This window comes from Camelus ferus, chromosome 7 (genome assembly GCF_009834535.1).
Source record: "Camelus ferus isolate YT-003-E chromosome 7, BCGSAC_Cfer_1.0, whole genome shotgun sequence".
Taxonomy (NCBI): domain Eukaryota; kingdom Metazoa; phylum Chordata; class Mammalia; order Artiodactyla; family Camelidae; genus Camelus; species Camelus ferus.
Genome location: NC_045702.1, coordinates 68,033,669 through 68,060,671, shown reverse-complemented (window position 1 = coordinate 68,060,671; position 27,003 = coordinate 68,033,669). Strand labels below are relative to the sequence as shown.

The following is a 27,003-nucleotide window of genomic DNA, read 5'->3' as shown; positions in this document are numbered from 1 at the left end:
TTTAGACCAGTGCTGTCCAATAGAAATTTCTGTGATGGTGGAGATGTTTTATATCTGTGCTGCCCAATAAGGTATCCTCTAGCCCACTTGGCTACTGAGCACCTGAAATACAACTAGTGTGACTAAGAAACTAAATTTTAAGTTTATTTAATTTTAATTGAATAGCCACATGCACCCAGTGTCTACCAGACTGGACGGTGTAGCTTTAGAGCAAGTAGCCTGTATCCGTAACTGTGCTGTGTCAGGTCCAGTTTGAGGAAGAAACAGAGCCTTTATCCCCGTAACTGCCACCAAAATGGCAGTCAAGCTTCCAGATTCAGGAGACACAATATGCTACCCTTGCCAGAAGTTTGCTATTGTAATAGGAGGATGGGCCTGGCGGTTAGGAGACCAAAACATACACTTCCTTCATACTGAGTCTCAATTTGTAGAATATAGGGTTGAATAAGATAATGTCCAACCTTCCTAATTATCACCACAGTTCCTTTAACAATCATTGCTTTTTGTTTCCCCACATTCCTGACACTAGCAAGATGACCCCTTTGACCCTTATTTTTTGGACCCTAGGCTGACTATATTTGGAAAATGGCCACTTCTCAGAATGGAGAACAGAAAGAAAGTCAATCGTTTGCCTTAGCATGTCAGGGACTTCCTCATTTTAAGAATATCATATAGTTTCTATAATTTCTCCCGAGCTTTGTCCTAGTTTCCGTGGACCAAGAAGCTCCTAATTGAATGGTCTCCTGAAGCATAGTGCTCTTCTGATTCTGGGCAGCCTGTCCTCAGCAAAGGTGCAACCTGATGTCCACATCTACCCTAACGAGAGCCAGCCATTGCTTACCCAATCACACTTTCTCCATCTGCCCTGGTCTCCAGCAACCACCCACACAGCCTCAGTTTGCTGTTACCCAACATGGTGTGGAGATGTGAACCCTGTTTGTAGTGAGGCTGTAAGAGCAGAGTCAAGAGAGCAGAATTTAGGTTGATGGACTATATCACACAATGGAAAGAATAGTGTCCAGAGCTAGAGAGATATCCCTGAATTTCAATCTCATTTCCAATAACTGTCTAACCATGAACTATTTATCTTTCTAATCTATCTCCAACTGTAAAGTGAAAATAGTAATTCTCTCTAGATTATACCACTAAAAAAAAAAAAAAAAGATACGTCTAATACAGGGGCTAAAGATGCTATATAAAATAAATTTGAAGCAGAAGAGACCAGAGGCAGGGAAATGAATTAACAAACAGAACAGTAGCAACAAAGCAGAGCTAAGGTGATGCAGACCTAAAGAAAGATGGCAGCCATAGTAAGAACAAGGTCAGAAGGAAATAAAGGCTCTTAGTGATAGATGAGATAACAGGAGATAAGGGAGAGGAAGAAATTAAAGATAACTTCAAGACAACTGGATGAAGTTAAAGTTAAGATAGATAAAAATCAGGAAACCAGTATTGAAGGGTAGGCTAAAAAGAGAAAAGAAGATAACTTTAAGTTAAACTTACAGGATTTTAGATTTTAAATCCAATCAGTCTTAAATATATCTATATCTATTTCAAGAACCTCAAGCAAAGGATCACTAAATAATGTGTGTAAATCTCAAAGCACTTTAGTGGCACAATCAAGGCTAAGGCTTAGATATCTTTATTCCCATATTAAACAACTGGTCTCTTTTGTTTGATCTGAGATGAAAATGTAAGACATCCAAATAAATATTTTTAAGGGCACTTTGTTACAGAAAAAGGTTGGAAATGCAGTTTTAGGAAACAGTAGTGCACAAAAACAGTTGAAACTATTAGAATGGATGAGCTCACAGAATTATGAAGTAGAGAGAGAAAGAAGGAAAGGGCAGTCAGCACTTAAACATGCTAAGAAGATGTCAGATTCAGAGCATCCAGGATTTTAGTCCCACCGGCCCCCTGTCTCACCTTTAAGAATAATGATAATGATGGTGATGATAATATTGACACTAAATTGCTTTCAAGATTGTCTTTCATCAGACTTCCCTACATAATGTAATTCTTATAACAACCTGTGAACAGACAGTATTATTATGCCAGATTTTCAGATAAAGAATTTAAAGGCACACAGAAAGGTTTGACCAAGGTCACAAATAAGTGATAGTCAGGATTTAAACCTAAGAAATTAAGTTCCAAAGAAACAGAGCTGTAATTTTTGTCTCAACTGGGGCACTTCTGAGAGTTAAAGAATAGCAGGGGAAAACTGGATATGTGCAGGGCAAACTAGGTTATACAGCCCTCTGGCTCTTAACCGCTACGCAATCTGCCTCGAACGTCCTACAACCATAAATGTTAGTTCAATTCTTCATCATTTGCCTGCATTCAATCCACTGAGATTTCTTCTACTGTGTATCCTTTCTCTCACCTTCAATTTCTTCCCTTCTACTGACTTCTTTAACTGCAAAGTTTTCCCAGTGTCCAAAATCTTCCCTGGAATTCTCCCTCACATCCTTGGATTCTTCTACTCCCAAACAAATATATTTCACTTCAAATATTTATTTCTGTGTATTCTCATGTCTCCCTCCACTGCCTTGTCCTTTGTTCCAGTCCAATTCTCATTTTCCTATTTTTGTGCCATGGCCCCTTCTCCCTCCGTCCTCATCCTCCCTACACTTCCATTCATGCTACCATCAGTTACCTTTACAAAAATCAAAGATCTGATTCTCTGATTAAGATTAGGGAATTAATTGCCAGTACAAATTGCCAGTTATAAAATAAATAAGTCATGGGGATGTAATGTACATCATGGTGACTGTAACTAATAACACCATGTTGCATATTTGAAAGTTGCAAAGAGAGTAAATCTTAAAAGTTCTCATTACAAGGGAAAAAAAATCTGTAACTGTGTGGTGATGGAATTTGATTAGATTTCTTGTGGTGATCATTTTGCAATATATGTAAATATTGAATCATTATGTTGTACACCTGAAACTAGTATAATGTTTTATGTCAATTATATCTAAAAAAAAAAAAAAAAGGACAAAAAAAAAAGAATTAAATTACAGATAACTTCCCACTGGTTTCAGAAAAATATTTATAGCTTTCCAGGCCCATCTCCCACTCTCTTCTCAGGCTCCAGACATTCATCATCCATAAGGTCAGAAACTCTCCCCTAGAATCTCTGCAGGCCCAGTGGGCAGAACAGCATTCAGTACGCCACATTGTGCTGTACGCCAGAAACTGACACAACACTGTAAGCTGACTATACTTCAATAAAAAAAAAGAGAGCAAGAGAGAGAGAGAGACGGTTAAATCAACACAAAGGCTTCCTATTTTGAAATTCTCTTCATCCAGCACTAAGAATAGCATGCTAGGCAAAGAATAGGTTAGTAAACACTTCCCACATTTACTGTTCTACTTTATGGACATGTCACAGGCAAGGAAAAAACTGAACAATCTCTTAAATAGGTGGCAATATGATGATATTTGTCATCCCAAGACTAGGAAATACAACTTATATTTCATTTTTGAAGCCATACATACATCTTGTGACCTAAAAGATAACTAAGCTTTTTTATTGGTAAAATCTATGGAGTCACACGCAAACCAAGTTATGGGCACAAAAACCTCACAATGTTCTAGAATGTGGTCCTGCCTTGCATAAGGGTTAAGCAATGAATGGTAATGACTTAGTTGGGGATATTCTACATTTGTTTACTCTATTAACAGGGTTCCCTTTTGGTCAACAGTGATCACGTTGTTGTGTAAACAAATGGATCTGGAGGTTTCGACTAAAGAAATGTTTTAAAAGTGTTTTCCCCTTTTGTTTATGTTGTCACTGTTTGAATGATACCGAGAGATAGAGAGATAGCCCCTCAGAAATCTCTACCCAGGCCTCCTCCACTAAAACCCAATATTTACCGTGGGAATGAGAAACGCTGTGGGCCTGCTTCAATCACAGTGTTATGTTACTCTACCATGTGGTGAAATTTAATTAGAAAACTTTAGAAAATCATGGTAAAACCTGACCTGTTGTAAAGCAGTGGGGGAAAAGAAAGGAAGGAAGGAAGGAAGGAAGGAAGGAAGGAAGGAAGAAAGAAAGCAAGCAAGCAAGCAAGCAAGCAAGCAAGCCAGCCAGCCTTCCATTATTCCTTGAATGAAATCAGTTCATTTAGGAGGTCTTTTTTACTGTTGTTGAAAACCTGAATACTGCATGACCCCTAAACACAAAAGTAATCAGACAAACTGATATCAATATCAGTATGCTTAAAATGTTGGAGGGACATGTTTTAACCCAAACATCAATTATTTTTAAACCAAAAAAGCGAACATTACAATCTAACCCCTTTCTATATGCTCACAGGCAGTACTTGGCTTAGTCATTAAAAAACAGACTGCAGGACAAAGACTGCCAGCTTGAACCCCAGCTCTGCCACCAACCACTTCTAAGGCCTTGACCAAATGACTCCACTTCTCTCAACCTCAGCTTATCCACCTTTAAAAAGCACAACATAATAATACATCCCTCGTATTATGTCACTGTGAATATTTTAGAAAGTCAATTCTAATTGTCAAGGACAGTGTCAAGGTCAAAGCACGTGTTCAGTAACTGTCAGCTATTACAATTACATACGCAACAGGTTTTGGAGACCTTGTCTAACATAGTGAGGAATTATTTCAAATGTATTTTATACATTGAGCGAAATCACTTATCCCCAAACACATCTGAATGAACAATGATGAGTTTCTTAACCGCCCAAAAGCAATGGCAAAACGATCCAAAGTGTGAAAGCCACTAACCATTGAGCCAGTGGTGCTCGGAGATGTCCGTTCTGATGTAATGGTGGTCGTGAGTAGGCCCAAGGGACCGTGTGAACGCAGTATCCTTGCCAAGGAAATCAGAAGCTGTTCCAGAGTAGAGGTACTCATCTGCCAGGGAGAAGAGAGTGCACAGGGCTTCTAAGAGTTTACCAGCAGAAACGATTTACAATATACTCATTTCACAGCCTGAAACCAGAGATGTTTATGCTTAAGATCAGAATATATCATTGCATAAATTTCCCTTTCAGGTTTTGAAAAATTTACTGAGTTAAGAAAAGATAACTCAATGAACTCTGGGAAGCTGATGCCAGATACGTGAACCTAAAAAAAGGCCACACAGTCTTCTGACTTAATAGCTGCACATGAATTTAGCTTCCATTATGAAAGCGCTCTTCTTCTTACCCTTCTCTCTACAAATAATTCAAGGATATATCGTAATTAGCACTTCCTCTCTGTAGCAACACAAAAACATATTAAAAAAGCAAACGCCATCATGAGGAATGAATTGTGTAATTAGTATTTACTTAACCGCCACAACCTCAATGACCACAACTTTTCTCTGCCTAACCTCTGCTGAAAGGGAGCTTTCAGCACTGAAGTCATGCTTTGTAATTAGAACATGGTGCATTCCTTGTAGCTAATCATGTCTCTAATAGTTCTGATAAACAGGAATTTCTGAAAAGGGAAGGATGTTGCCATTCCTGCATACCAAACTAGTTTGTTCTGTTATTTATGTAAAGTGAATATCCATGTTTTACCAGAGACAAAAAGGAGAGGAGAGGAGAGGGGAAAGGGGGTGAGAGAGGCGGAAAGAGGCAGAGAAGGGGAAGGAGGGTGGGAAGACTGAGGAGGAAGGAAGGAGCAGGAAAAGGGGAAGGAGTGGAAGATAAAAGGGAAGAGAGGAAGAAAAGACGGAGAGAGTGGGGAGGGAAAGGATGGAGGGAGGAAAAGAGGGGCACGGTGGTCAGTGTTCCCTGATGCTGGTTAGCACACTGCTGTGGGGGGTGGTGTGTGGCAGGAGAACGTATTACCCCTTTGAGAGCGAAGCCTCTATTTCAGGAAATCTTTATAGCCAACTACTTTGGGCTACACGTAATAGACTGAAATAAAAAATAGCTTATCTCTACAGAGTATTTAGATCTTTCTAAATGCCTAAATGTAAAAACAACTACAGACAGTGTTTTATCACTAAAATTCGATTTTTCTCAGAAACTTATCTTTAAAATGCTGCCTTTGTATAAGTGATGCAGATACTTTAAAAATCCTCTGATTATATCCATCTAAATAAGGCTTTTACCGAACTATTTGAGACCACCAACTTCAATACTAATGACAATAGTCAACTTCCAAAGAGGGGAAAAACACACACACAGACACATAAAAGAGAGAAATCCAGTTATGTAAAGTAAATGTAGATATGGTACTGATTCTATCTCTTAAATATATCTAGTGGAAAGTAAGATTTCATTGTGGGGCACATTTTTAAAAACAGAACCACAAAAATAACAACATCAATAAAGACATTATGAAAAAAGTTCAGTAAGAGTAAAGGAAACAATATTTTACAGTTTTCAGAGTATAGGTAATCTCGTTGGTTAAGCTTACTTCTAGGTATTTTGTTGTTTTTGATGTGATGGAAATGTTTATGCCAGTTATAAAATTCTGGTTTCTGAAGTGAAAAAAAATTGAACGAAGAGCCGCAAGTGGCAAAATATTCTTTTTTATGGTTGAGTTGTATTCCATTACATATATATGTGACATCTTCTTTATCCATTCATCTATTGATGTGCACTTAGGATGCATCCATATCTTGGCTATTATAAATAATGTTGCTGTTAATAGCACGGGGTAAGTATCTTTTTGAATTAATGTTTTTGTTTTTCTCGGATATGTGCTCAGGAGTACAACTGCTGGCCATATGGTGGCTCTATTTTTAGGTTTCTGAGAAACCTCCATACTGTTTTCCATAGTGGCTGCACCAATTTACGTTCAACAACAGTGCACAGGGGTTACATTTTCTCTATATCCTTGCCAACATTTGTTATTTGTGTCCTTTTTGATGATGGCCATTCTGACAGGTGTGAGACGATATCTCATTGTAGCTTTGATTTGCATTTCCCTGATATTACTGATGTTGAGCCACTTTTCATGTTCCTGTTGGCCAGCTGCATTTCCTCCTTTGGAAAGATGTCTGTTCAGTTCTTCTGCCCATAATTTAAATGGAGTGTTTGCTTGCTTTTTAATTCAAGTACAGTTGATTTAAAATGTATTGGTTTCTGGTGTACAGCATGGATGGACTTGGAGGGCATTATGCTAAGTGAAGTAAGTCAGACAGAGGAAGAAAAATACTGTAAGATACCACTTACATGTGGAATCTAAAAAAATACAACAAACTAGTGAATATAACAGAAAAGACAGACTCACAGATGTGGAGAAGGAACCAGTGGTTACCAGTGGGGAAAGGGGAGGAGGAAGGGCAAGATGGAGGTGGAGGATTAAGAGGTACAAACTATCAGGTATAAAATAAACTACAAGGATGTACTGTACAACATGGGGACTAGAGCCAATATTTTATAATAACTATAAATGGAATATAACCTTTAAAAATTTGTGAATCACTATATTGTATACCTGTAACATATAATATTGTACATCAACTATACTTCAATTTAAAAAATATGATATTGTAAAATAAATACATAAATAAACAATGGTTTAAAAAGAGAGTAAAGGAAGCACACCATTAATCTGAAACACAGAATTGCAAATATTTAAGTATTTTGTCAGAAAAAAATGGTGTATTTCAACATAAAAATTGGCTCTGTATAGCCAGGCTTTAAAACTGTCTTCTTTGTATTTAAATTACTTAAGGACTCGTAAGAGGGGTCACCAATGCCTACAATCTGTTGTTTTTTATTAAGGGTGTGTCAACTCCACTTGACAGATCAGAACCAGAAATCATCAATCTCATTTTCTGCAGGTAATCACTGAACATGAGTCATATATTTTTCAAAACACACAAACACACACACACTCACTTCAAAGGAAGATCACTAGTTCTCACTAAATGAAAATCAAAATGTCATGGTGCTTCACTCTTATCATCTATTCAAACATTTGATGGACAAGTTAAAAAAAAATAAATAAAGACTGAAGTCATGAACCAAACCAAGACAAAAGGAGTCCTTGTAATGGGTGAAATTTAAAGGTCATGCTGACATTCCTCAGAAAAGACTTCAGACCAGACAGTACTGCCTTCTTTAAACAGGATAGTCCTCCCATCAGAGAACTGAAGATATACACAAAGCGAGAGGAGACTGAATGTGCTAGCAAAAATTTCCCATTTCCATTAATATAATAAGGTTAGGGTGAACTTGGGGGAAAAGGTGTTATAACATTCTATGATCTGTATTCTACAATTCTAATACTTCTCCTATGAATTTATCTACTTATGTCTTCTTATTAATCCTCCCAGTCAAATCTTCAACATATTTTATAACATATTATGTTTAAGGAATTGCCAAATTTAACTTCTACAGTGAACCAAACAGGGTCATAGTGAAACATAAGAAAATTTGAGATACCTAAATGTAAAATTATAGATCGAACAAGTGTGTGTGATTTGCATTAAAAAGAATGCAACCAGAATTTGAGCCTCAGTTTATGGATAAGGATGCTAAGAGTAGAGAGACTTGACACTAAAAGACTACAAACAAACAGCCAGTGGAAGATTAATCTAAAACAACCTGTAACACATTCAGAAAATGTGGTTTCATCTACACATTCCTTTAACACCTCGAAGCAAGAACTGTCGGTCGCTGACCTTACCTGTCATTACTGAAGCGAAAGGTTGTTGAGGATCAAAAGGACATTTCAGTCGGCCAGACTCCAGATTATGTGTGTCCAGTTTGAAAATAACTTCCTGTTAGGAGAAACATTAACGACAGTGAGATTTTTTTTAAAAATACAAGAATCAGCAAGAACATAGGAGATAAAAACTAAACTCTAACTCATTGATTCAAGAAAAACTGAGCATATAGCATGTGCATCATGCTGTGCTCCTTAACTCTTCCACAAATATTATTTCTGGCAAGACTCCCATGTTTTGGTCTCTGTTGGCCCAAAGTAGTCATGATAATCATGAATGAATTTTTCAGTCAGAAGTAGTCATATACTCATCAATTCCTTCAGCCTGGCCCACTATCATAATCAAAAGTCACCATCAAGCACTCATATTTCTTAAGCCTAATAACTCATTTACTGAGCCTAATAAGCCAATTTCCCCACTGAAGAAATAAATTTACCATAACACTTATATTTTCACAACTACAATGGTCTAGCTACCTAAGCGTCTGCAACAATACCAAATTACGTAAGGCAGGCGGGCGGTTCATTTTCAGAGCTGTTGATACATGTGGGCAAAAAAAAAAAAAAAAAAATCCTGTTGTAGTATTTTCACTATTATGAAAACACTGCGTACATTAAAGCCACATAGTTATTTTGGCTGAAACATCTATTTTTATAATAGTGGCCACAGACAGAATGGCATTGGCAGACTTTTAATATTCAGGAAAAATAAACAGCTTAAGTTGAACTTTCCAAGAAAAATATGAATGTATAATGAATATGGCCCTATGAGCTTGAGTGTTTCATAACAAGGACAACACTACTATCCAGCAAAAAGACAGATGACTCACCCCTCACATGCCCTAGTTAGAGAAATTCAGCATTTCAGACATTCTCTCTAGAGAGCAAATCTACGCTTATATCAGAGCACACATGTAATTATAAGGGACCATTCAGTGCCACTTCCCTAGAAATCAAGCAGTGAAGCAAAAGGGATAGAGGAAATTGGATCATTTGGACAATTATTATTGTATTATGTGTCATTTCAGATCTTTTCCTTTTTAACAGGACCAATAGGAACTACTGCCTTATTAAAAAATAGCATGATTAACAATTGCTATTTCACGGTTTTCAATAAATGCACTTTATTTTTTTTTAAACAACTTTAGTGTGGTATAATTTCTGTGCAGAAAACTACACCTATTTCAGATGTACAACTTGATGAATTTTGACAGAAGACTACACCGATGAAACCACCATAAATGCACTTTCATACTAAGAGAAATGGTACTTAACAGTTAATGCCAACTAAGCATGGGCCAGGGACTTCATGTCCATTGTCTCACTGAAGCTTCACCATAAACCTAAAGGTGTAGCTACTTTAAGAATTCCAGCTTTACAAGAGGAATATTGAGAATACAAGGGGTTATCTTGTTCAGCATCACTTGGCTAGTAAGAGGCAAAGCAGTAGCTTGAACTGAGGGCTGTTGAAGTTCATGCTCTTAACTAATCTAGTCTCAGGATTTCAAACTCATGGATTTAAAAATGTGCTGAAATTAATTTAGAGGCTCACCATGACCATGTAACATGATCAAGCTCAAGTATGTTTAGTCAGAACAGGTCAGCTAATGACAAGTTGTGATCGTGGCACCTAGGGATGAAAAACGTCCAGTGAGAACACATTTAGGGCATGTTTCCCAACTGTGGATGGGGCTAGAGATACATCAGGAAAAAAATACCTACAGATCACGGCTCTTAAGTATGTTTAAATATCATTAAGGGCACATAATTCGCCATAGGTCAAACAGAACTGTTGACTCTAAAGTCTATAATGGGAGGTTGTAAAGGGAAAAAGTAAACTGAACTCTGGTATGCCAGAAGATTATAGTGAAAAGCTAAAAAAAAAGAAAAGAAAAGAAAAGAAAATATCAGGGAGAATGTCATAGTTGATGCAAAGTCCTAGATAAACCTTTCTAATTGTACAGACGTCTGTTGTCAAAATGCAACATTCCGTTAAATTCTCAAGATAAGCCCATAAAATTGGTATTTGTGGAGACAAAGGACAAGGTCTCCTTTATAATCTCCTGGAGAAAGGAGATAGAAGGAAAGCAAGTTTCCTTGAGCCACAGTCAAGGGCACCAACAGGAAAATGATGTAGAAAATAACGGTTGATTAAATGGACTTCCTGAGATAAACTGACTGAATTAAGTTGCACTCCAACTTTTGAGACAACTTCAATTTTAGAAGATTTTTCCCACTAAATTCCTGAAGCCTAATTAATTATGCAAAAAGTACCCATCTAAACTGCACAGCAAGAAATACTGTTGAAGGGATAAGAATAGGAAACATTTAATCATCTCAACTAGGCCAAGTTATTATTAATACTATTAATATTTATTGAGATATACAGCAGCAGAAGGGAGATTCCAGAGTAAAGAACATACTTCTAGTCTAATTTTTAACAGTATCAGGCAGTCCCAGTATTGCAGAATAGACAGACAGATTACAGATTTTTTTTTTTAATTTTTGAGGGTGGAGGTAATTTTATAAATTCTGTTTATTTTTATTTATTTTTTTAAAAAATTTAGGGGGAGGTAATTAGGTTTCTTTTTTTGAGTTATTTAATTAGGCTTATTTATTTGTATTTATTTATGTTTCAGTGGAGGTCCTGGGGATTGAACCCAGGACCTTGTGCATGCTAAGCACGTACTTTACCACTGAGCTCTATCCTCCCCCTGCAGACATTTTTTTAAAATAAAGTTTACACACATACTTTTGAAATATTTGCCTCTTTACCTTTCTGTGTTCCTGTTGCCTAATATGGCTGAGTACTAAGTGACCAAAATGGAACAAGTCCTATGCCAAAGACCATGCAATCATTTTCTTACTTTGTTCTCAAAATAACTGTGACTTACTCTTATTATCATAATTTGGCTGAATAAACTGAAGCTTAGAAAGTTTATGCAGGAGACCATGGAGCTGATAAAAGGACCGGGGCCATAATTCAAACTCTGGCTCCCCATGTTCAAACTCTTAGTTGTTGACAACAACCCTGACTTCTGTTCTGAAATCGGGATCCAACTGCCCACTTGGCATGACCTACAGAACATTCCACAAATGCAGAACGTACAAAACTAACTCACCATTTCCCCCACAAATCGGTTACTATTCTCACCTCAATAAATAACACCACTCTCCAACTCACTGCCAAAGATAGAAATCCAGGATTCATTTTAGCTGTTTCCTCTTCCTTCTCACTGCTCCAGACACACAACAGTGGTCCCCAGAAAGAGGACTTCCCACAGTTCTCTCCTCTGTCCCTTTTTTTAAAGGTGAATTTTATTTTTTAATTTTTTTTTATTTAAGTGTATTCACGTATGATTGAAGCATTGTGCTGTATACCAGAAATTGACACAACATTGTAAACTGTCTGTACTTCCTCTGACCCTTTTATCTGTTGCTGTTCTCTCTTCTCAGCTACCTTAGGAGCAACCTTATCTATTTGAAAATGGAAGTGCCTTCCCCCTGAAAGGACAGCAAATCCTGGGACTAACAGACCATTTTAAAAGTTAAGTCTTCAAGCAGGGCTACCGTACAATGACCTGCACTCCTGACTAGTGGAAAACCCACAGGTCTCAATACTCCTGTTCACTCATAATTCTCTTGTTCACAGAACTTGTAAATTTGACTGCCCCGGGGCTCTCTGACAGTCTCAAACTAAGTAATTAGCTCCTTCTACATTCCCTTTCAGCACTTGTGACTTTTAGGAGTTAAAGAACACTATTTGCATCCCTCAGCAGGTTGGGGGTTTGGCCTTTAGCCTCCAGCCTCAAAACAGATCCAAGCTGTGGGGCTATCTCATATAATTATACCCTACGCTATGAGCCACTGTTATATATTACCCTTCATCAAAGCTAGGCGAGAGAACATTACACCAGCAACAAAGAATGATGGATTCAAGTTGCCAAGTCTCCTAGTGGTTCAGAGATTCAGCTATCAGGGTTGCTTTACTTTCAAACCATCAAAAGTTGGTTTAGAAAAGGCTGGTTAGAAAAGTTGGTTAGAGAGAAAAATTTATGCAGCCACAGTTGTGGGTTTGATCTCTGCAAGAATCAGTTAAATCAATGTAAAGAAACCTGTTCCATGAGCCCAGCCTCTACTTTCAAACAGGCAGCCGATTATCCTGCAAATACATGTGGTTATTCATAAAAAGTATATACATAAACATAAGGATGACAGTGTAACCCGTCAACCCACACAAAGAAACGATTTAGAAAACATATTCTAAAGCTCAGTTGGGCAAGCTTGCTCTAGAGATAGACTCCTTTGTTTCAATTCCTTGCTAGACCATTTATTAGTTAGGTGATCTTAGGCCTGCTATTTCATTCCACTGAGACTCAATTTTTATTAACTTGCAAACTGGGGGTTATAAAGGTACCAACTTCATTAAGGGTCCTGTGAAATTCCAAAGAGACAATCCATGTAAAGTGCCTGGCACCATCCATGACACAAAGAAAGCATTCTAACATATTAGTTATTGATGGAATTATTCCAACCTGCATGTTCCTCTTCTATTGAAATGCTCACTGATAGCTGGAACACATCACTCGTAAGTAATACATCCTTTATTTCCACTAGGTCAATTTGGTCTGGCAGAAATAATGAGTCCAGTGTGCTAATGACTATCTATACAATTTTAAGAAAATCATTAAAATTACTTGTACTTAATGTCTACTATTGTAAATATATGTAACAGGTCAAATTTGTTAGATGGGAAAAATAAATTTATAAGATATAATTCTATCGTAAAGTCTTAGGGAAAATAAATTTTTATCAACAGCAACATACTAAATAGATCTAGTTATCAAGGAAACCGAAGAGAAACTAAAACCACACAGAGAGGCTAGAAAAAAAGCACTTTCAACGTTTTACATTATTAATTTTCATCATCTCATTAAAAACTTCTTTTCTTTTTCTATTGAAGTAGTCAATTTACAAATGCTGTGTCAATTTCTAGTGCACAGCGTGTTTCAGTCATACATATACACACATATATTTGTTTTCATAATCTTTTTCATTATAGGTTACTGCAAAATACTGAATATAGTTCCCTGTGCTATACAGAGGAAACCGGTTATTTACCTATTTTATGTATAGTAGTTAGTATCTGCAAATATTGAACTCCCAATTTATCCCTTCCTACCCACCTTCCCCCAGGTAAACATATAAAACACTTTTAATAGAACAAATTTTTATTAGGTAGATAAAGTGTATAACCAAAATGGCAATCCATAAAGTGATTGAGAACATAAATTCTCACTCAGTTCATACAGAATACGATTCAATCTTGATAATCAAATCTGCCTAATTTAAGTCATAGGCATTAAGTTACAAATTACTACAGTAAATTGTTTTCATGCTGTTTTATTATATTACCTCCTTGTAGACTCCAAGATCAATATATCCACATATGGGATGAAATGCTCCAGTTCCACACACGTAAACATGAGTTTTGTTATAGGGTTGAAGTACTCGGATGAAATTTGCACATTCAGTCTGTTGGACATAAAAATAAAAGCATTAGCAAACAACTCAGGTATCTGAAAGATAATCATTCATACCACCTGTTTTTTCAAGTAGATAAATCATCAAATATAAGAGCAAAAATAAAATAGTTTTATGAGAAATGTATAAGCACTTGAGTTAGTAAAGGAAGCAAAACAAAACAAATTAGAAACTTTGGCTTAAAAGAGTACCTTTGAAGCTTTAAGGTTTTGAACTGATTGGAGTGCTAGAATGCACATCTCTATTGTGGGATTCTGTCGGGCTTCGAGAATGAATATAAACGGAATATGAGGTACCTAGACAACCAATCCACCATGTTCCGATGTTCCCAAAGTCTATTCCATATAGATCCTGCTGTTTGCAACTCCAACTGTCTCAGCCACACTGAACAAAAACACTGGGCACAGATGTGTATTCCTATATATTATTCCATTATTATTTTCCAGAATGCGCTGCCACTTTATTACCATTTATATTCAGTGTTACAGCCCCTTTAAGACTTAGCTTAATTCCTGCTTATTCCAGGACTCTCTTCTGCTTTCTTCATAAAATATTTTTTTACACCAAGTCAAAATTTTAAGACATTTTTACGTCCGCCTCTTTTGCAAATGCTTAGGCCTAAAAATATTTCTTTACAACTTACTTGTCTTTATAACTTAATTAGTTTCTATCCCCCAGCTACTTGTAAAATAATGACTCAGTTTTTCAGAGTCATCACTCTTGTTATTGCGTATTATTATCAATTCACCTCCAGTAAGTCGTTCCTTATCTTTACATAAACTATTGGAAACTATTTCTTAACCATGGCTTCATGATTCCTGGGCCCAAAGAAGCCTGAGGAAACACTAGGCAGTGGCATACTTTTATTTTACATTAACACTACCCAGGAGACAAGCAAATGTCTCTGAAGGAGAAACCTCTGGGATTCATAGAGAAAGTCCAGCTTCTCTCTGCCTGAGTGGCCATGGGTCTCTCATCCATCAGGTCACTGTTGTTGTTAGGGTCGACTGGACAAAAATACTAACAAAATAAAAATAAAAAAGACAATAACCTAACCAGTAGGGTGGTTTTTAAAACTAAAAAATTTTAAAAGGCAGACATGTAGCTGATAGGATGATGGTTATTATGTGGATTAAATTAAATAACATTTAATAATCATGTATGACTTATGCTGATTTTGACTATACAAAATATCAATATCCCAGGGGCTGATTTTAGAATGAATAGCTGTGTCTGCATTTCTAGGGTATGGAGTTCTTTGTACCTAGTTCTTCCTTCGTCCAGCCAGCCTAGTAATTTTACATCTCAAGAATTTGTAGATCCCGGGGAATAAAATCTGCACATTCTACTACAGAACTGACTTTTTGACTCTTCTGCCTTCTGCTTCCTTATAAACAAAGCAGTTGTTTAAGAGTATGTGAAAGGACAGCATCAGTCCCTGAATTAGCCATGCAAGGGAAGGATGTTTCTTTATCAGGTAGGAAGAGTCAGCATTCTCTTAATAGGAGGAGAGCTGCTGTGTATGGTTACTTAGGTTGTATGCTGCAAAAAAAAAAAAAAAAAAAGTCGTATCTAAGGATGTGCAAATCACACTGCAGACATCTTTATTTCCCTAAGTATTTTCATCTGTTTAGTATATGTTCTCATAGAATTATTGTATGTAGACTCCAAGAAAGGAAAATTTTATATTCATTGAGACAATTTTCTGGCAGATTATCTTGTTTAACAAAATCACATTATGTTTCCCACCCTTCTATCAAGGTGTCTGATAAAGAAAATTTATTTTCTATTTGCACAAAGGCACCAGAGGGAACTAGCTTTGCGTTCTTTAACAGTCATGTTAGGCAACCGCACATGAAAACCTAATTCAGAGAGTAAATATGCCACACTGATGGCTTTGAACAAATAATGACACAGTACTATGAGATAGGGCAAGGCAAAAGTGTAAAAAATGCATGTGATCCTCAAATAAATTGTAATGATGGCTTCACTGCTAGGGTAAGAGATTCTAATATTCTCCAGCCTTTATTCTGCTCACTCACTGCTCACTTAAGGGACTTCTATTTATCAGTCTTTCCCCATGAAGAGATTTACATAAGGAACAGTCCACAGGGAGGGGGAGGCTAGAGGTATATGCCTGGAGTGAGGTGGGGTTGACTCAGTGCCAGTGATTTCATTATTTTTTCAAAAGCTCAGTTTTATCAAATAGTCACAGAATTCAGAGGGTTATTGTTATGGTGTAGATATCTGTGTCCTCCCAAAATTCATAGGTTGAAACTCTAACTGCCCCCCCAACTCCCCACTCTCCCCAGGGTGATGGTATTAGGAGGTGAGACCTTTGGGAAGTAAGTAGCTTTAGAGGAAGTCAGGGCAATGAGATCCTCATGATGGGACTAGTGCCTTTCTAAGAAGAGTCCAGGCACTTGCTCTCACTTTCTGCCTTGTGAAGGTACAATAGGAAAATGGCCATCAAGCCTACAAGAGTGTTTTCACCAGGAACTAAGTCAGCCGGCACTTGGATCTTGGACTTCCCAGCCTCCAGAATGGTGAGAAATCACTGTTGGTTGTTTAAGCAGCCTAGTTTATGGTATTTTGTTATGGTAGCCCGAGCTGACTAACGCAGTGATTTTACAAGATTCTGAAATAAATATTTGTCTAAAGAAATAAAACAACTCCCTTTCCAGATTATAAATTATGCAGTCAGAACGATTAGGGACTAGGAGAGACACAGCACTGTTTAAAAAGGGAAATAAGGCCCACAGTGAAGTTTTAGGCACATAGGAGATACAATTTTAGTGATTCTAAAGAAAAAAAGCTCTGAATCACACCCAGAGCATTTCACATCCTTTTCCAGGAGGACTTTATTAAAATGTAGTCAGCCCTGAAAAGTAACCGACTTGGTGCGACATTACCAAGGATTTATTTATGAAATTCCTCCCTTCTCTCAGATTGGGCTGGCATGGGATAGAACAATGTACGGATGAGTCCTGAGTTAATTGACATAGTTTACAAAGAAGTCAGTTTTGCTCAAAGTTTTCTGCGGTGACATTGATGGAGGGCAGTTCTCTAAGTGGCCTGGAGGCAATGAAAAGGCATTAGTTGCCTGAAGGAAAAAAACCTGGGAAAAGAGATTCTAAAAGATAAGGTCTCTTACTTTAAATTTTGTCTGGGGTGGACATTTCAGCCAAATACCAGAAGGGATGCAAAAAACTTTACAATGATTTCTCTTTTAATTTATAACTTATTTTTTCAAGTCTCAAAGATTCTGTGTTGTTTTCTTTTTATGCACAAGTTTCCAAGTTGTGCTTAAATAGCATGAGCAATAATTAACTTGATTTAATTCACTTAGTGACCTGCATGGCTATCAATGGTAGTGTAATTTTGTGAGGCATGAAGAAAGATAACTTGGAGAAGCAGCTTTTTTTTTTTCAACTTTCCCTGAAAGCTGGCTAACTTATGAGCTATTGACCACAATGGCAAGAGTTATTGCATGTGACCAAACAATTCAGTTCAGTGAATAATAGACTCAACTTTGGAAAAGAATTGAACTTCTCCTTCCTTCCCTTATTCCTCCTACCTCCTCCCTTTCCCACCTCCCAGAGGTCCACTGGAAATAGAGAGAATTAAAAAGTATCATTCATCCATGACAGAAAAAAAAGTATCAACCTTTTCATTCTCACAAGTAATAGTATTTGCTTCAATATTTAACTTCTCATATACATCCTTACAGGTATATAGAGAGAAATACAATTAAATAAAGAAAGAAAATATAAAAATTAATACTTAGAGAAAAAGTAGAAGGACAAAGAAAACCATTTTAAAGGAAAAAATTAAGAGATATGCCTATTTAAATATTTTTAAATCTATAGATCAAATTCGATAACTGGAAAGAATTTTTTTACATGTGAGGATCACACAGTAATAATATACATATATAAACTCTAATTTTACAATTACCTAAAACAGTATTTATAGTAATGAAAGAATTTCAAGCTGAAACAACAAAAATAATTTTCTTTCTGTGATAAAAATTTAAGACATTTATTTTACTCATTACTGTATTCATATTAACTACTAACTACATGCCACATGCAATATTAGCAAGAGTAAGGGGAAATGTACCTTCTCAAGAGCATTACTGCTGGTTAAAGCTTAAGACACATAAACTGCCTGGAGGGCAATTTTACAATGTGTATAAAAGATTTTATATCCTTTGACCAGTAATTCTACTCAATAATCAAAGATGTTCACAATATTTATACATAAGGTTTTTTATGTGCAGCATCATTTACAATAGTAAAAACTGGATTTATACCAAAACTCTAACAATTGGGGAGTGATGAAATAATATATAAAGGAATGCAGTATAGCTATTAAAAGTAGTGTTATAAAAAGGAATTTAACGACATGGGAAAATCTTCATGGCAGTCTGCGAAGTGAAAAAAAAATGTTTTAAGGGACTATGTATACAATGATTTCATTCTGAAAAATAGTAAATAGATAAGATAGAAGAATAAACATCAAAATGTCACCAGCTATCTCTGGCTAATGTTCATGGGGGAAGAGATATTTACAGATGAATTCTATATAATTTTGAAACTTTCTACAATGAACACTTTGTTTTACTTTTACATGTTCTTAAAAAAAAAATAAAGAATGTAATCAGAGACCCTTAGAGGGAGATCTTTAACCCTATATAATGTCTCCATTGACAAGGTTGTGCACCCCAACAGTTAAGCGGACAGACAGTCCAGGCTGCCCACACCCTGTGCATTCTTTTGCCTGGACTGAGCCATCTACCCCATTCTTTTACAGCATTTTCTTTTGAATAATATTCTAAGCAGAAATAAAATATAACCAAGTAGCTTCCTGTCACTTCTTCCCTTCTTTGGATTAAACTGGGGACTGTGTTCAAGAAAGTGAAATAGTTCTCTTGTGTTTCCTCTTCTTCCACTCCCTCCCAATTCCAATTAGCTAACTTTCATTATGGTAAATAATTCACTATTTTTCAGTTATATAGTACCTTTGAGTAAAGGGACAGTCTTTCCAAACACTTGTTAATTCTAAACATACTCTTGGGAAGCAGGTAAAAATTACTAGAGGGAAGGGAGGAGAGAGGATAATGCCAAAGGCAGTAAAAAATGTCAGTAAAACCACACACTTGTCTCAGTTTTCTGTTGGCCAAAATCTGTGTCATGCTGTAAAATCAGCGTCTACATTATGGTGATACTGAAGAGAGAAATGATTTGAGGGATACAGGTTTTACTCTTTTTACATCAAATTTGTACCTTTATGTGTAGATTATAGTGTTTTATTAGAGCACAGATTGTCGGGCAAGATGTCTGGATTTAATTCCTGGCTTCACTATTCACTATGTATGTAATATTGGGCAAGTCATTTAATTGCTCTGGCCTCAGTCTTCTCACCTAGAAAATGAGGAATAATGATAAAAGCTAACATGTAGTATTGTGGCAAGGATTAAATGAGATTATAGGTATAAAGCACTGAAAGCAGTTCCTGGGACGTGGTAAGTGCTGTAAGAATGTTAGCTATTCTTAGTAACTCTGATATATAATATTATCTTAAAGGGTCAAATTGAAAAGAAGGAGACAAAAATTTGTATCATTCCTACAGAATTCTACAGCAAACTTTACCGACTTCAGTAGAAAGAGAAAAGCTCCCCAAATCTCTAATCCTAGGTTAACAGCAGGTGTACCTAGAGGTGACTACTAACTCCTCAATACAACTGAATTGGAAGAATAGGTCCCATATACTGGGTCTTATGTACTCTCTAGGGTATCACCTCCAAAAAAGTTTATCATCTTTGCTTTAGCTTACTAATAGGGGCAACTGAGTTACTATATAACTGGAATTAGTGAACATACTGAACTGAGAACATTGTCCCAATTAAAACCTTCACTGACCGACCTTGAGTGTTTATCCATCATCTATTCCATGGGAAAGTTGACGTAACTTTATTGGAGTAAATTTAAAACACCCTTTTCCTACTTGCCTCCTTATCACCCATTCAGTACTGGTGAAACACAAAACATAAAAGTGTTCACACTGTTTATGACATGCTTCTACTGTTATGCAACGAAAATTTTTGGATAAATCATAACTAAAACATCTTTTTTCCCCTAAGTTCAAAAAAGTACTGATGCTTTTGCAGATCTGAGTGCCTGCTCACAGGGCACCTGATACTGAACACGGTGACGGAATTAGAGACATGGTAGGAAGAATATATTCTAGAATAGTTTAATCTCTTTTATTTCTAGTAAAATAAATGTAAAAACTGTTTCCCGTTGCATTTGAAGCAAATATTCCCTGATGTAGTTCTGCTAACATAGATGTGGTTGAAATGATCACATTTAACACTGACTGAATACGAAATCAGGTATAATCAAAAGTTTCTCTCTTCTGTTGTATTTTGATTATTTTGTTTTACAGGACAGTCATCTTTTGGTATCCATGGGGAACTGGTTTCAGGACCCTGACAGATACCAAAATCCAAGGATGCTCAAGTCCCTTATATAAAATGGCACACAACCTACACACATCCTCCTATATAGTTTAAATCGCCTCTAGATTACTTAATACAATGTAAATGCTATGTAAACAGTAATACATACAATGCAAATACTATGTAAATAGTTGTCAGCAGGCAGCAAATTCAAGTTTTGCTCTTTAAAACTTTCTGAAATTTTTTGGGGGGAGGATTTTCAATCTGTAGTTGGTTGAATTTCTGGATGTAGAACACATGGATACCAAGGGCTCACTGTACTGCCTCTGTGTATAAGTAATCATGTGTGTAGTATGTGTATCCCTCAGGAGAGCAAAAGTTCCATGAGTGCTTCACACACAAATTTATGCACATATTTAGGCTCTTAATAAATATTTGTTGAATAAATAAACAAATAGGTGAACAAACCTGTTGTCTTGGATTCTTTATCTTCTAAACTTCCCCTTAACTCATTAAGAAACATGTATGTATCCTATTGTTTCACTTTTATCACACTGATAAAGTGAGGCTTTCTAATCTAATTATGCTTTCATATAACCCACACTATTTGCTGTTATTAAATACAAAGAAAGGCATTGCTCAGCTTAATTCTCTTGGGTTATTGTGGTTAAAGCAAGCATTCGAGGATGTTGCAAAAGAAGCCTCGAGATGTCCATGCCTCTGACCAGAGTTAAAACTTTTCGTCTTGGGTCACAGTCAGAAAGTGATTTATTTTTCCCAAAAAAGAACAATTCTCCCTATCACCACAGTGCAAGAAGTCAGGACAGAACACAGAGCATCTGGCCTGAATCAGAACACTCCGATGGGAAGAGGCAGTCAGAGCCACAGCACTGCTGGACAGAAAACATGCAACACAGTTTGGGGCGCATGTAGGACAGTTTGCACAATGCAAAAGCAATCTACATGAGACACCCCAAAGATGGTGATGGCAGATATTCATGTCTAAGGGGTTTCTCCGGTCCTTAAGCGAGCTTAAACTAGAAGTTTATACTAGGACCCCACTATTTATGCTCTATAAGTTATTTCCTAGTTGTGCTTATGTAAATTTGAGTAAATTATTTCCAGTTCTTGTTCTTGTTGTGTTATTCATTTTCAACCATTCTTCTTATATCTCTATAATGTAAACTTTTGAAAGAATTCTTGTAAATGCTGTAAGTTTAATTTCACCCCAAATTAAATAAAATATCAAGTCTGTGCTTGTAATGCTTAAAACATCTAATGATTTTGTGTACACTCACAAAATATGTGCATTAAATGAAAAATACACAATTCCAGAAATACACTCTTTTCTGATGGTTTATTTTTAAATATTTCAAATATATTTCTGAGATTGTTTTTGGTCAAGAAAATAATAATATTCAGAATTAACACCTTAGAAAGTACAATTCTTCTAAATTTCTGAGACTCATTTCTTTTGGCATAGTAGAAATATTTTATACTCCATATTAATCTTTACACAGAATATTAGTATAATCTTAAAAATAATACACTAATGCCATTAATTCAATAAAACCCAATATAAATATTTGCTGTCATATCAGTACCAGTTTAACAAAGGTATTTTTTGAAGACTTTTTAAAGTCATACTTACATTGGCATCTTTCCCAGCTAATTTACATAGTTCCACCCGTTCCTTTGCAGCAGGCCAATAAATCTGTAAAACATTTCAAGGTGTGTTAGAATCTGCATATCTAAAACTCTCCACATTTCTAATTAGGAAAACGAGTGTGTGTAATAAAAGAGTGAATATTAATCCAAGAGTATTTTGTTAGATATGATGTAAGAATTTTGAGATTTTAATATTTTCCAAAACCACCCTAAAAAGTTTATGAGAAAAAACTGGCTAAAATCATCTGTTCTTATTTGTTAATCATCTAATTTCTATTTAGTAATAGACAAATCATGTTGAGGAGGCCGTAACTTCTGATGTCAACAGAATTTCAGGGTAGCATTTGCTCAAGTGAGAGATTCTTCCTACCCTGTTTTCCTGTGTTTGCTCAGAGTGGCAGTGCATTACAAACATGTGCAGTGAGGTGTGGGAAACAGCTCTTTGTCACAAGCATATGTTACCACTCCAAGTCAAAGACCAGTGTGAATTTGCTGACAATATTTAACACAGATGGAGCTGAGATAGCATGTGTGACTTAGTTAAACATTCTATAAGCATTACCTTATTTAAATCTCACAATGACCCTAGGAGATAGCTATACTTACCCTCCTCATTTTCAGGTCAGAAAACTTCTTTATACAGTCATTAAATAACAACGCAAGGTTCTATGATGTTGGTTTGCAACAGAACTAAAACATGACCCAAAGTCTGTCTCCTGAACTGGGGTTGCGGGGGTGGTGTCTCAAACACTGCGTAACAAATTTCATTTGCGCAAATGATTAGGGACAAGGGCAGCAGGCTCCTTGGTTGGTCACTTTTAATCATGCATTCATCTTGAATTCCTGAATCAGTCTTGAATTCATCACAAATAATTTGTTTCGTTTTCAACAAACTTTAGAAATTCTGCCAGGAAGTTTTTCAAAATAAGGCTCAGAACAGTTGTATTAGTCCCTTGGCTTACAGAGAGAAATCCTCTCTGTTAAGCTACAGGCAAGAAGAGACAAGAAAGTCAAGCTCTGAGCTGCTTATAATGTATGTTCTAGGAGTTCCTGACAAACTCTTATTACGTTTCTCACCAATGTTAGCAGAAAATGTTTTAATAGGTGAGGAAAAAGGAAAATATCCTGAGGGAATACACTGAAAAAGACTTGTTAAACCTGGAATTAACAAATGACTTAGAAGTCACTAATGTTTATATGATATTATCTTCATAGCAAAAATTTAGGGTTTTATGTCTCTGAATAAAGAAGAACAGAGAATAGCACTCACACTCTCTTAATGGACAAATACGACGAAATTACTGCAATTTTTAAATGAAGTAAGGTTGTTCATTTAGAGCACATTTTAGCAACTACAAATTACAATCGAAGAGTGTACAGAGGTAGGGTCGTAGAGCCAGCAGCAGGCTCAGGTGACCAGCTAACCTTGATGTGGCTCACAGTAAAAACCTAAAGATGCTACTTATTGAGAAATGGTTAAAATCACTGCATTAATACTTTCACACCATTCTGAAAAGTGGCCAGCAGTAGAACTTGAATGGACTACAGCAATGAAAAACAGTAGCAACTCCTAACTAGGTGAAAAAGTATAATCTCTTAAATGACAAACAGCATGATCTCCTTAGAATAATGTTAAGAGCAACTAAAATAAGAGATACTTTGAAGATATATATGTAGATCCATTAAGTATGTGAAAAGAAAAGCAAGAGAGTGATGAATACAGTATTCTGAAAGATGATTACTCAAGAGTAGTAAAAAGAAAAAGGTTAAATTGGTGGTAAAAAACAGGTTATTTAACAGATCTTAGCTTTTGTTCTGGATGGTGCATTTTCAGGTGTTTAATACATAATTAAAAACAACTAAGCAATGTAAGTTAGTAAATAAATCAATTAAAATGGGCCATGCACAGGCCAAATGACAACAGTCAGTCATCAACCTAGAATCACGAAGCCCTAAATAAATGAATAAATGAAGAGCAAAAATAAAAACACTGTAGCTGGCAGGAAATTTGAAAGTTTCAAGTTGTTGTTTATTGTTTGTTTGTTTGTTTGTAATCACTGGTAGCAAAAATACTGAATTGAGTATTCTTTTTCTTCCCTTTAAAAATAACATCTTGAATTTTATAGAATCTTTGCTTCACATTTGAAAGAATGAGGTTAATGTATCTTCTCCCTTTTTTTCTTGCTGACCCCTTTTTATCCGTATTTTTAACTGTAGAAAAATATACTTTACATAAAATTTACCTTCTTAGCTATTTTAAGCATACACTTCAGTATTGTTAATTATATTCATGTTATGTGACCAATCTCCAGAATTCTTTCATCTTGCAAAATTGCAACTCTATACTGGCTGATTCTTGAATATTATAGTGATTTTACAAAGGATAACTATTGTTGGACTGAAAATAAGTGGTGCACAGAATGCATGTCTATGATCTATCAATTACTTTAATTTCTAGTTCATTTTATTTGGTCTCTAGTCTATATTAATATTTAAGTCCTTTTATTATGTCAGATTTTCTTCTGTTCTATTCTATAGAATGGTCTGATTTAATCACATTTCGGAAATAAATTTAGAACAAATATTTGTAGATCTCATCGTACCTCAATAGTTTATTGGTATTAGTACTATTAAAAAAAGGAAAAAAAAACAGAACTCTTGCACATTAAGTGTGGCTTTAAGAGGAGAAAGAACATCACAGGGTTCTATTTTTTTTTACCTTACACCAGCGTACTGGGTGATAAGTAAATGATGAGAAAAATGATATTTCTAAAACTGATTTTGAATATATTTATAGGAGCCTGAAAAAGGAGGGAGTTATTTAAAGACTGACAAAATAGGGAAGCAATCTTTACAACATTTTTGAAATCTATATGAAAGTCCAACATTAGCACAGAGTAGTTACTATCCATTAATCACTGGCTCATTGGACACATAATTATAAAGGGCCTTCTGTATATCCTGTATATTCTGTGGCAATGAGGTGCTAAGAGATGTGTCAGGAAGATAGATCTATAAACAAACAGGGGAACTGAATTTCCGAAGGAGACACAAATGAAGTGAGAAGAGAACACAGAGGATGGAGCCACGATGTTCAGGGAGCACTGAAGGGCACTGAGCGGGAAACAGGGTCCTGACCAGTCCCCAATTCTGAGCCCTTGTTTGAAATGACTTGTTCTTAATAGTTTCAACTCTAATGTAATAGTTTAGTTTAGTTCAATAGTTTCAACTATAAATTTGTCCTAAGGACCTGACACCAAAACAATAATTGCAGATTCTTTTTTCTCTTTGCAAAGGGATATAAATCTCTAAAATATATCTTAATGCTTTTGTTGTACATTTAGAGTTATTAATTTTCAGTCATACAATTGTAAATTGAATTGTGTTATCCTAATAAATGAAGCAATAAAACTAAAAAAACAAGCTTCTGAGAATTGGTTTCTAATTAGCGGGTAAATGTTATAAAAAGATACTCAAGCACTGAGAATTTGTTGGACTCTAGAAACAAACTTTAATAAATCTTCTAATCTCTGTTTATGAAGCAGATTTTTTTCTTTAAAATGTTGTCTCACTTTTCATCACTCACCTTCAATCCCATAAAGTCAAAAACTTGTTAAAAATAGAAATTATCCTTAAATCATTATTGTTATTGCACAGAAATTCTAAGATAGTATCACAAAGATCACTTTACTTCTTAAGGAAACATTCAAGATTTAAAAACAAAGTTACTGAGATTATGTATTGGCCTATTTTGACACAGCGCTGTCAAGAATTTAGGAATCACAAACAGAATTACCTTAATAATAACAATCTAGAAGATATCTGATTGTCTTCCAGACTGTAAACATTTACTTAAAAGGAAAAAAAAATCATTGTAGTTGTGCCAATATTTAAAAGCTAACATTTTAATTATGATTTACGGTGAGATTTTCTTTTACTTGCCACCTAGTCATTAGAATAAAGGGCTTATTTTTTTAATATTTCTTTTGATCCCTGTTGGTAAAGAATTTAAAAAAACAAAATTCACTTAATTCAATCTAAAAATAAAGTAAAACAAACAAACCAAAAACCCCTACACACTCTTATACTTACATGGGGTTGGCAGAAATATGTTCAAGTAACATTTATTTTTCAATAATCTTTTGAAGTGACATATATATCTCTATTTCTCTTTCTCTATCTATATAAAAGCATTCCACCACTTCCGTAAGTTTCTAGTCAAACTGTGTGTGTGTGTGTGTGTGTGTGTGTGTGTGTGTGTGTGTGCATGTGTGTGTGTATGTGTGTATATGTATATGGAGGGGGCAAATAGCAAGAAAGACAGAGAGACACACAGAGGGAGAGATAAAGATGTTAACTCTGATTGGTCATAGAGTATTTCATATATAGTCTCAAGTTTCAGCATGGTTTACACAAAAACCCAAGAGGTACCTGAGATCCTAAAATCATTTTAGTAGTCCAGTTAGTACGCTTACAGATTGCCTCACTCTCAGACAGAGATCATACCACACACATAAAAATACAAAGTCCACAGTATCTCTAAAAAGCCCTCTTGACCATTAAGGAATGTGAAAGTTTTAAAGCAGTGATCATTAACACTCTCCTTGCCCTCTGAATTTATCAGCAGTAAAATGACGAACACATTTTCTTGCACTTGGGGGCTCTGCACATGCAGCATCATG

At 35.8% G+C, this 27,003-nt stretch overlaps 1 protein-coding gene and 1 long non-coding RNA gene across 5 annotated transcripts in view; one reads left to right on the top strand and one right to left on the bottom strand.

Annotated features, from left to right (window-relative positions):
• The window catches only part of SEMA3D (semaphorin 3D), a 178,448-nt gene that overhangs the window by 59,084 nt on the left and 92,361 nt on the right, over window positions 1-27,003 (bottom strand). For all 4 annotated transcript variants that reach the window (XM_032484096.1, XM_032484099.1, XM_032484100.1 and 1 more), the window contains 4 exons: window positions 22,305-22,367; window positions 14,062-14,181; window positions 8,608-8,701; window positions 4,759-4,887 (listed from right to left, as the gene is read on the bottom strand). In XM_032484096.1, the coding sequence (XP_032339987.1) occupies window positions 4,759-4,887; window positions 8,608-8,701; window positions 14,062-14,181; window positions 22,305-22,367 (406 nt within the window). The remainder of the gene's footprint in view (window positions 1-4,758; window positions 4,888-8,607; window positions 8,702-14,061; window positions 14,182-22,304; window positions 22,368-27,003) is intronic.
• Window positions 7,902-26,046, top strand: LOC116665007. Its single transcript, XR_004321584.1, has 3 exons — window positions 7,902-7,967; window positions 8,941-8,945; window positions 26,033-26,046. It is a non-coding gene; the product is annotated as an uncharacterized LOC116665007 (long non-coding RNA).